We start from the raw sequence: 12,379 nt of genomic DNA on the forward strand, positions 1-12,379 counted from the left end.
TATAATTTCATAGAAACTGAGTTGATTTTTCAGTTTACTAAAGACATTGAAAATTTGCTCAAGAGAAATATTTCAATGAAAATTTGCTCAAAGAGAAACTATTTAAATTTTCAATTTTTAATTTATTTAAAATAAAAAAGATAATATTGTTATTTTTGTTATTGTTTATCATTGAGAGACATTTTACATTAATATATACTGCTAATGAAATCTTTTTTTAATTTTATTTCTTATTGAAGTTTTCAAAATTTTAAAAATCATTCGTTAACACTAAATCATTTGTTGGCACACATATTTTTTATATTTTCTTATCTCTCGGAAATAAAACAAGTACAATTTTGATCTGTGTATTATTAAAAATAAAAGAGTAACACTTGGAAATCCAGTTTTTTCAGTTTTATTAAAATATATGAATCAAAAAATTTGTCATTGTAAAACTGTATGTTATTGGAAAAGTATGAAAAGAACGAATGAAAGAAATATCCCAAATTCTAGGATTCACATTTGTGGATGGATGGTGATATAAGAAATAGTTGTTTGTAAATCACAGTAATAACTTATTGGAAACAGTGAATTTAAATTTATAAGGAGTAAAACCTACTGCAACTTTGTGATTAGGGAATCCTGTTTTTTGTAATTCAAAATGAAATCAAAATATTTGATATCATTTAGCTACTGTGAAAAACTTATTTCTCTCTTCTTTGAAGCAGATTTAAATGTTAGATTTATACTTGTAAAATACCTGTTCAGAATTCACTAAACATTAATTATATATATATATGTATAAAAAAAATATTTTGGCTAATTAATTTGATGTTGCCTTACTTTAAAACTAATTAACCAAACATTTACAAGTGTCAATTTTTGAGTGGGTATTGTATTCAGTACGTCTCGTAATTCAGAGATTGACTGAAAAAAATGTATAAATTGATAAATATGATTCAAAAATCTTTATTTTAAAAATCTCAATTCCCAAGAAATGATTAATATTTAGGAGCATTCTAATCCTTCCTAATCACTATCTTTATGTCAGCAGCTAGTTTATAATAATCAAAATCTCCAATATGGAGCACCAACTTAGATATAGTAACTTCATCTTTCGTGTATTCAAAGCTGAAATTAGACTTCAGATGGTTTTGTCTTTCTCCACTTCTAGTACTGATGAAATCAGTCATAGTAAGACACTGAGGTTGATTATAACAATCACATACCCGTTTCAAAATTGATATTTATACCTAAAGCAAAGATTTTTTTTTTTATTTTAAAAATGATTAAAATGTCAGTACTGTTAGTCTGCTTTTGTTGCTTGCTCTAAAAGTTAGGAATTTTAAAATCTAGCAATATACAAGGTGTAATCTCTTAAGAATTTTAAAAGTAATTGAGTATTCAGATCTTTTAGAAGCTATAACTATAAAGTCCACATACATCATCAATTGATGCTTCCTAAATAACTTCACCTGTGTTACTGTTCTTAAAAATAGGTTTGTTCTTCATAGATAAAATAGTTTAAATAAAATTGGTTATAACATATATGTAATTTTATTTCCCTTCAAATATTTAATGTGTGATAAAACATCAGCAAAGCAGATCTACAAGTTATAGCTTGTTCTTTTATACTAAAAGTCTTCTGTTGCTAGACTCTTATTGAAGAGGAACTTTTTCTTCACCTGTTCAATAAATATCCATAATATCAAGATTTTAAAATGACATGATTTGCAGTAACAAAAATTAAACAAAACGCTGACCAAACCATTACAAACCACACCCAATATTTACTTTTGAACATGGACTTTTTGTTATTAGGTAAAGGGTTAAATGTTAGAAATTCTTCTTTGCGAGCAAAATATACTAACAAGGCTGGAACGATATACTGAATTCCACTGCCAGCATAGGAACCTGTAATTCCAACAAGGAATTCTACTTCATCTGTGATGATAGCTATAATCAAAGGAGGTATGATAGCAAGCAATGGGAAGAAGATTCTATCTATAAACCAATGGTATGGTTTCTCGGGATTATAAAACAATGTTTTCAAATTGTTCCGAAGTGTAACAGCTATAATTGGAAAATTTGTACTGAGTGTAAAAACAGGAAAAAGAAGGAGGAAATATTGGAGAAATTTACTGTCAGTTATTAACTGTTGTGAATCACTGTTTGAATTTGGGAAGAAATTTAATGTGTAGACATCATTAATTTCATCAAATGCAAAAATGGCTGTAAATGACAGCAAGGCATAGAAAAGTAAAATTAAGAAGTAGTCTGCTGCTAGAAGATTGAAAATCTGGTTTTTGTTCTTGATTGGTGTCACTAATGATGGAAGGGAGTGATGACACATGAATGAGTATACACATACACCAAACAGATTTGGGATTCCGGAAAAGTTAAAAACTGGTGGATGGCCTTTTCCTTCACCGTGGCTTAATCGAATAGCAGTCAGTACAACCATAATAGTAAATGCTGCAAAACAATTAAAAGAAATAAAAACAAATTAGAAGGAAAATGATATTTTTAAATAGACTGAAAGGAATACTTCAATGCTTACTATCATTGTTAAACAACTGATTTTCTATGCCTGCATGGGTTTGATGGGCATTTTTTAGGCAGGGTCTCATGGCCAGATTCTTCTTTGTAGTAAACATTTTCAGTTACCTCTTACAATATGCAGAGACAGTGTACTTATTCTAAAATGGAGATACACATGCTAAACAATTCTAAGCTATTAAGTTATGCTTATGTAATATAGCTTCACAAAATCCTAGTGTCTAAAATGTCAAAATAGAAAATTCATTCATTTTCATAATTATACAAGTTTTATATTTTTAAGCAGAGAATATTTTATTTTTAAAATAGGTTTATAATATTCTTAGCAGATGAGTATAGGCGTATGAGTGGCTGTGTGGTAAGTAGCTTGCTTACTAACTACATGGTTCTGGGTTCAGTCCCACTTTGTGGCACCTTTGGCAAGTGTCTTCTACCATAGCCTCGGGCCGACCAAAGCCTTGTGAGTGGATTTAGTAGACAGAAAATGAAAGAATCCAATCGTGTATATATATATATATATATATGTATGTATGTATATGTTTGTGTGTCTGTGTTTGTCCCTGCAACATCGCTTGACAACTGATGCTGGTGTGTTTACATCCCCGTGACATAGCAGTTCGGCAAAAGCGACCAATAGAATAAGCCCTAGGCTTACAAAGAATAAGTCCTGGGGTTGATTTGCTCGACTAAAGGCGGTGCTCCAGCATGGCCACAGTCAAATGACTAAAACAAGTAAAGAGTATTTGTATACCAAATGGAGATAATTTTGAGTAACTTTAATTTAGAATGTAGTTCAGTGAAATACGAGTCATATATAATCATAGCAAATACTAAACAAGAAACACTGAAGTGACAGTCATCATCATCTTTGGTTTGATCTTTTTTTTTTCACACAAGCAAGAGTTGGACAAAGCTGAAGTACATGATCTTCCAGATATACTCTTTTACTTGTTTCAGTCATTTGACTGCGGCCATGCTGGAGCACCACCTTTAGTCGAGCAAATCAACCACAGGACTTATTCATTGTAAGCCTAGTACTTTATTCTATCTGTCTCTTTTGCTGAACTGCTAAGTTACGGGGTCGTAAACACACCAGCATTGGTTGTCGAGCGATGTTACGGGGACAAAGCAGACACACAAACACATACACACACATATATACATATATACGACGGGCTTCTTTCAGTTTCCGTCTACCAAATCCACTCACAAGGCTTTGGTCAGCCCGAGGCTATAGTAGAAGACACTTGCCCAAAGTTCCACACAGTGGGACTGAACCCAGAACCATGTGGTTGGTAAGTAAGCTACTTACCACACAGCCACTCCTGCATTATTCGTTGTCTGACCTATGAAACTTGCTTTTGTAATATATTTCACAATCATGAGGCTGCATGGCCTAGAGGTTAGGGTGTTTCACTTACCATGATGAGATCATGGGTCTAGTTCTTGGACTGAGTGACACATTGTGTTCTTGAGCAAAACACCTCCTCTCACAATGTTCTGCGATCACTTCAACACCTGACATGTGGTAAACTGTGCACCTGCTCAGGTAACATCAATTTACTGGAGGTAGCAAGCTAATGTACAATATATACATTTGATCACTGTAAACAAATCTTTTGTGCAGGTTGTTCAGCAAGAAATTACAGAACTGTCTTTCTCAAACTACAAGAGACTGTCATCTTGTATCTAATGATCTCATGTTATATTCTATCCTAAATTTAGATGGTTCTTCAAAATTTTTAGGTTTTTAAAATGTTAATTTCAGTATCACACTAGAGAAATCATTTAGCCCAGGTCAGTCCTAACCAAACATACACACTGACCATTTTCAGGGGTATGATGAACTATATGTGTCCTAAATCATGTAAAAGATTCTTTGTTTGCTCAAAATTATGGGAGTGATACTCTATTGTGCTTGACAAAATTACAGGGCTTTAGTCATTGAAATACTGAGCTCAGAGTTAGAAATTTTCAGATACTTTTCACTCCTTAACTTCCTACATAGAGGTGTCATCTTCATGCAACCTAGACACCTAACTCTGATCCTGCACTGCTTCTTTAAATAGTGATCTTGTAAACATTCTTCGATGGTAACATGATAATCTAGTATCTTTGAACAACACACAGATAGCACCTAATGAAAATCCTCATATTCTCTACAAGTAGTAGCCTTTGAAACATTGGAGTCTTGTTCATATATATAGGACAGTGCTGCTGCCATATACCCAAGCATTCATGATCTCATTAAAATAAAGATCTGGTTAATTGTCAAAGATTCATTCATTAACAGATGCTTAGGTTCAGAGATGAACATTTGGAAATGAGCTCTCACTATGGAAGCTCCTCACCAGAGATGCATACCTTTTGAATTATCTCCTCACCCATGTATTCCAATCAGGTTTCAACATACAGATGTTCTATCTGTACAGCAACTACTTTAACCTCACCAGTTTTAAGCCAGCAAAAGTGTCACTCTGTGATTGCTCAATGTACTATAGAAATAGCAGCAAAATCTCCCTTAAATCACATCATACCATCAGATATGGTCTCTTATATTTTCTGTACACAGGGAAAAGACAGGATAGTTACAGCTGGGTGTCTCTGATCATAGGCCTGTTCAATCAGAATTGATCTGAGGCTAAAAATAAAAAGCAACAACAACCCCATTAATCTGGGATTCAATAAATAGGTGCTGCCATTTATTCTCTAAATAACAGAACAGAAAAGTATTCAACATCCATCTGAAATAATATATGATTGGTGTCAGCTCCAAAACTCATGGCCTTTGTAGATGGATTACAGTTGTTTAACATTTTACAAGAAATATTACAACAGATCAAAATGAATGAAAAAATAATCTTACCTGTCCATCGAAAGACTGAGGTAAAAATCTGAAGATATCCAGTTTTTTGAACATTAAAAAAGGTAAATGGACCCAAAACTAAAGCAAATACAACCTGAAATACACAAAAATCATATATTTAGGATAACAGAGATGATATTTTTGCTTCTCTAAAAATTTCAGGCCATTGCTTTTATGGAAGCAATACATATTACTCTCTTTACTCTTTACTTGTTTCAGTCATTTGACTACGGCCATGCTGGAGCACCGCCTTTAGTCGAGCAAATCGACCCCGGGACTTATTCTTTGTAAGCCCAGTACTTATTCTATCGATCTCTTTTGCCGAACCGCTAAGTGACGGGGACATAAACATACTAGCCCTAGGGGGACAAACACAGACACACAAACATATACACACACACTTATATATATATACATATATACGACAGGCTTCTTTCAGTTTCCGTCTACCAAATCCACTCACAAGGCATTGGTCGGCCCGGGGCTATAGCAGAAGACACTTGCCCAAGATGCCACGCAGTGGGACTGAACCCAGAACCATGTGGTTGGTTAGCAAGCTACTTACCACACAGCCACTCCTGCGCCTATTACTGTTTAGAAAGAATATTTTTGCAGTTGTACATGTGACCAGTTTTGATATATTTATATTGTAGTTGTTTTAAATGTTTTCACTAATGTCTTTCAAAAAAAAAACCCTGTAATTTAGTAGTTCAACTAAAGTGCCTGAAAGAATAAGGACCAGACTTTAAAATAATGAAGAAGTACTGGGATTGATTTGTTCAACTAAAACCCTTCAAGGTAGTGCCCCAGCATGACCACAGTCTAATGACTGAAATGAGTAAAAGAATAAAAAAAAAATATTAGAATAATGTTAGGAACATTATTTACCAGGTGTGTATTGCTAGTTCATAAGATTTGCCACAAGACCTCATTTATATTTCTCTTCTCTAAATGAGGTCTTGTGGCAAATTTTATGAACTAGAAATACACACTTGATAAATAATGTTCCTAACATTATTCTAACGATTGATTATAGTCATTTCATTTATATTGAAAAATGTACAAACACTCCACAGTTACATATTCTCCTCTCTCATATAAAATATAAGGTCTTGTAGTTAAATAAGAAAATAATATAAATGATGAAAAGTTACATCATTTTAAAAACCTTCATTGGAAAAAGGTGAGAAAAAAAAGTACGTACAATAAAAATACGGTAAGCATTCTTCCGAGAGATATCAGATCCTGGCCAGCAGATGTCATCATCATTTGCAGTTCTATTAGTGTCTGTTAAGTTGGTGGTGCTGAAATATTAATTACAAAAATATAATAAAAACCTTTTGTGAATTTTAACATACACACACACTACAGACATGGTTCTGTGGTTAAGGAGTTTGCTTTGCTACAACATGGTTATAGGTTTGATTTCATTGGATGGCACTTGGAACAAGTGCATTACTCTTAGATTAATCAGAATTTTATGAGGAAAATTTGGTATCTGCTTTAATCAGAATCATCATATTAAAAAAAAAAGTCAAGTGAGTAAAAATGCTAATTCTTTCTTTCATCTCAAGCAAGTATGAAAGATAAAAAAAAGCAACAAAATTAAAATGTCACCATCAATTTCTAACAATTCTTGACTTTGTAAAATTTTAAACAGGCATAAGAGAAATATAGACCTTCTGTTGGGGCAAGTGAAATTGAAACTGAACCAAATTCGATGACTGGCACCCGTGCCAGTGGAGCACTAACAGCTCCATCCAAGCAGGATCATTGCCAGAGCAGCTGCCTGGCTTCCGTGCTGGTGGCAAGTAAAAGGCACCATTTGAGTGTGATCGTTACCAGTGTCGCCTACCTGGCACGTGAACAAAACATTTGAGCGAGGCCGTTGCCAGTGTCGCTGGACTGACTCCTGTGCAGGTGGCACGTAAAAAACACCATTTGAGCATGGCCGTTGCCAGTACCGCCAGATTGGCCCTCGTGCTGGTGTCACGTGAAAGCACCCACTACACTCTCGGAGTGGTTGGCGTTAAGAAGGGCATCCAGCTGTAGAAACTCTGCCAGATTAGATTGGAGCCTGGTGCAGCCATCTGGTTCGCCAGTCCTCAGTCAAATCGTCCAACCCATGCTAGCATGGAAAGCAGATGTTAAATGATGATGATGATGAATTTATAATCATCAGTGGTTTAAAAATGAGAAGCACCAATTTAGGTCCTCTCTGAAAATATTTAGCAATATCAACCAGGTTTAACCCTTTAGCATTCAGCATACTGTCAAATGTTATGCTTATTTATTCACATTATTTTGGATTACTCATACATTATCTTTTTGTGTTGAGATTTCAATGAAGTGCTTAATTACTTTTTAATATGACATCATAGGATAAGGTGAGAGAGCTGCATATGACCAGACTGTACATAAAACAGGTATAACATTTGAACTGGATATGGCCGGTTTAAATACTAAAGGATTAAAGAAACTCTTTATATATCAGCAATGTTAACTGGGCTATATGTTTACTTCTGTTATGCAGAGGTAAGATATCCACTATTAATAAAAGCACTTCTCTGTAATGTATTAAATGTTCTCTCTGTACTTCTGCTTGAAACAGAATGACTAATTCTCAACAATAAAAACAACAACAACAGTATGGCTCTTTCTGTGACACCACAATAGTCATCAGCAAGCTTTCCACATGTGACTATCACCTTCCAACACTACTAAGTTCAAATAGTCATTAATTTTCTATTTGACCTGACAATAATCTAAAACAAACAGACTCTCTTTGCTCTGGAATGATTTATAACAATGATCAACTGTCAAACTATCACTACTTTGATTTAAACACCAGCAAATAAGTTACCAAAGGCAACAGTAGTTATAAAATGTACCAATTTTTCAACTTGAAAATACAGCATAATTTCAGTATTTCTTGTTTTGAACTATTTTTTCTCTAATGATTTTTTTTTTGCTTATGCACAAGGTTATTTTAGTAACCTATACTAGGCTATTACTGCTACATAGTATATAAAAACTGGTAGAATTCAAATGCAAAATTCTAAGTTATTAAATTAGCTAAACAACAACAACAATAACAACAGCAGCAGCAGCAGCAACAACAACATCATCATCATCACCATCACCATCCTCCTCTTCGTCATCATCGATTAACGTCTGTTTTCCATGCTGGCATGGGTTGGACGGTTTGACTGAGGTCTGGAGAGCAAGTAGCTGCACCAGGCTCCAGTCTGGTCTGGTCTGGCAGAGTTTCTACAGCTGGATGTCCTTCCTAATGCCAACCACTCCGAGAGTGTAGTGGGTGCTTTTTACATGCCAACGACACTGGAGCCAGTAAGGCGAGCCTGGTAATGAACATATTCAGATGGTACTTTTTAAGTGTCACCTGCACAGGAGCCAGTCAGTGGGGTACTGATATCAGTCACAATCGGTTGGTGTTTTTTATATGCCACAGGCACAGTAGCCAGTCAGGCAGATCTGGCTTCAACCACATTATATATACAAGCACATTTTTGAAGATATCAACTAGATTTCAGCATCCAGAGGTTGCCATTAATTCTTAGGCACAAGCATAGCTGTGTGGTTAAGAAGTTTGTTTTGCAATCATGTAGATCAGGGTTCAATCCCACTGCGCAGCACTTAGGGCAAGTATCTTCTGGTACAGACACTCACCCCAGGCCAACCAATGCTTTGTGAGCGAATTTGGTAGGTGGAAACTGTGTGGAATCCCATTGCATAGACAGACAGACAAACAAGTATGTGTGTGTGCATCTGTGTTTGTCACCTCACCATCCACAAATCACTTGACAACTGGTGTTAGTTTGTTTATATCTCTGTAACTTGGCAGTTTTGCAAAAGAGACTGATAGAATAAGCACCAGATTTAAAAAATAAGTACTTGGCTTAATTAGTTTGACTGAACCCTTTGAAGTAGTGCCCCAGCTTGGCCACAATCCAATGACTGAAACAAATAAAAGATAAAAGATAAAGGTAACTGAATTAACTTTAGTGTATTACTGGTACTTTAGTGACCCACATGGAATGGGTGGAGAAATTGTTTCTAGGGACAAGATTACACACTAAAAGGCATTAGTCCAATATTTTGTTCATCCCTTATGTTAACTCTTCACTTTATGCTTTAATCATTACAAAGCACTTGATGTTACATTGAGGATGTCTTGGCATCACTCACCAAGTCCTTTGTGATCCGCTCTCTGGCTATCTATCTGTGGCTTTATATAGCTATGGTGCAACCTCACCTGGAATTTGCATCACCTGTCTGGAACCTCTATTTTGCCCAGGATATTAATCGTCTGAAAACCGCTCAGTGATGTGCAACCAAAAGAATACCCTCCATCAGGCATTTGCCATATCCTGAATGCCTTACTTCCCTGGGCATGGATACATTGAATCTCCAACGTTTGGCAGCTGACTTGGCAGACACCCATAAAATTATTAACCATCTTACAAACAATAACTCAGAGCACCTTTTCAAACTTCACCTGTCTAACACCTGTGGACATGTTTACAAAGTCAGAAAACAGCACAGCTCCCATGACTTTCGGAAACCTTTTTTCACACTAAGAGTTGCTGAAGTATGGAACAAACTGCCGGCATCAGTTGTTAGCTGTCGGAGCACTGCATCCTTCAAAACTTCCATGCTTTCTGAGATTCGCCAACACTACACCTGATTTTCTCCCCTCCATACACACGCAAGCATGTATCTGACTCATACACTGTTCACTTTCCAGACATTTGTACATTACTGCATATGCTTTATATGCACTTTTGACAAGTTGTGGTGCACCTGAGCACTGTATACAATAATTTCAATATTATTATTAAACTGGTTTCCATAATTTCAGTCTTAGTATTATATAGCTTCAGAATGATTTCAGACTGAAACACCCAAGCCTAACACACAGTAGAATGTCTATGTCATCAGTGACAAAACATTAATTTCAAATTTTGGTAGAAAGCCAGCAATTTCAGGAGAGGGTAAGAAAATTACATTGATACCAGTGTTCAACTAGCACTTATTTTTTTCTTTCTCAACATTGAAAGGATAAAAGGCAAAGCTGACCTCAGCAGATTTTGAACTCAGAATGTGAAGACAGGCAAAATACCGCTAAGCATTTTGCCCAGCATACTTACAATTCTGGCAGCTTGCTATCGTTTTGACAAAATTAATATTGATTTCAAATTTTGGCACAAGGCCAGCAATTTCGGGAATGGGGGTAAATTGATTACATTGTCCCCAATGTTCAACTGGTACTTATTTTATTGACCCCAAAAGGATGAAAAGCAAAGTCAACCAATGAAATGCTGCTAAGCATTTTGTAGGTGTGTTAATCATTCTGCCAGCTCACTACCTTTTTGCCAAAGTTAATATTAAAACCAATATTAGATTAGATATGAACAATGACATGGCAGAAATGGTATTGTATTAGAGGTATTTAGTTTTATTAGTCTATATTTAGTTTTTTTTTCTCGCCCTTTTCAAGCCTAGCCAGGCTCATGGGCCCGGTTTCTGTGGCATATGTGTTCCCCCCAGCTGGACGGGATGCCAGTCCATCGCAGCGTTACTCAAGAAACAGGAAGAGAGAGTGAGAGAAAGTTGTGGCGAAAGAGTACAACAGGGGTAGCTACCACCCCCTGCCGGAGCCTCATGGAGCTTTTAGGTGTTTTCGCTCAATAAACACACACAACGCCTGGTCTGGGAATCAAAACCGCGAGTCTGCTGCCCTAACCACTGGGTCTCCACATATTTAGTTTTATTAGTCTATATTTTCAATGGGCTTAATTTTACCTGTAACTCCTTCTCAAGAGCAGTAAAAGAAATATTAATAATATATCGGGTTGTTTTAAGTGACTATACTCATATAACCACACACACAATACACACACAAGTATAAAGAAAGAAAACCCATAATTTAAGTAAATATTTACCAAGCTAAATTCCTTAAAGATTTTGGAACAGCTGCTCCATAAATTGCCAAATCTCCATACAGGTAAACTATTATGCAGATGTAGAAAAATAGCACACCAACTGAAATATAAAAAGAATTGAAAAGTTCCACAAATAAACAGAAAAAGTCATTAAAAATTGGTCGTCATATGAGATTTGCTGTGCTTAAGAAAACCCCGCCACTTTTATTGCAGCTGCATCTCCCTCCCTCCACTCTCCCTCATGTACCTACCAGCATACAATATATCCCTGTCCAATACTTTCCCCACAAAATATCCTCCTAATACCACCTCCCTCTACAAGTCCCCAATTATTACATCTCCCCCAGTTCCCCCCTTTGTTTTGAAATCTTGTGAACTCACCCACCCACACACCCTCTCCAATCCCCAGTCCACTTCACTATATACAGCTTCCTGTAACTTGGATGTATGGTCCCTGCACTCTCCCCTCACAGCCTCACCATCTTTCCTCTCTATCTCTCTATCTGAGTTAGTCATGTTTCTCTTCTAATGCAAGATACCTTTTCTGAACCTCAATTCAATTCCCTGAACTTGAGGGATTTTGCCCTGCAAGTTATTGGGTGACCTCACTGCACCCAGTACTCTTTGTAAAGTAGTTGGCATTATGAAGGGCATCCAGCCATAGAAACCAACCCAAAACAGATAGTAGAGTTTGATACAATCATCTGACTTGTCGGTTCCTGACAAATTATTCTACCTATGCCAGCATGGAAAACAGATGTTAAATGATATGTGATGTGAAAACAACTTAGAGAATCAAGATCTTTTTGCAGTTTGAAATTATCAATACTTGAGATTACCCTAAAGATACTTGGGCTGTTAATAAACAAAATATGGTTGGAGCAAAGGTATTAAATTTTGTGACACTAATGCATTTTAGGTCACCCAGAAGATTGACTTTGATGGATCTTTCACTATTGTATTTTTGCAGTTATCTTATCAGTTTCTTACACATCCTATTGGATTT

At 35.8% G+C, this 12,379-nt stretch overlaps 1 protein-coding gene across 2 annotated transcripts in view; it reads right to left on the minus strand.

The window, feature by feature from the left end:
• Positions 1-386: 386 nt before the first annotated feature.
• LOC115209787 (transmembrane protein 104) overlaps positions 387-12,379 on the minus strand; it is a 46,852-nt gene continuing 34,859 nt past the window's right edge. For both annotated transcript variants that reach the window (XM_036506727.1, XM_029778317.2), the window contains 4 exons: positions 11,374-11,473; positions 6,612-6,711; positions 5,408-5,501; positions 387-2,457 (listed from right to left, as the gene is read on the minus strand). In XM_036506727.1, coding sequence (XP_036362620.1) covers positions 1,691-2,457; positions 5,408-5,501; positions 6,612-6,711; positions 11,374-11,473 — 1,061 coding nt within the window. In that variant the 3' untranslated portion in view covers positions 387-1,690. The remainder of the gene's footprint in view (positions 2,458-5,407; positions 5,502-6,611; positions 6,712-11,373; positions 11,474-12,379) is intronic.

This window comes from Octopus sinensis, linkage group LG1, assembly GCF_006345805.1.
Source record: "Octopus sinensis linkage group LG1, ASM634580v1, whole genome shotgun sequence".
NCBI classification, from domain to species: Eukaryota; Metazoa; Mollusca; class Cephalopoda; order Octopoda; family Octopodidae; genus Octopus; species Octopus sinensis.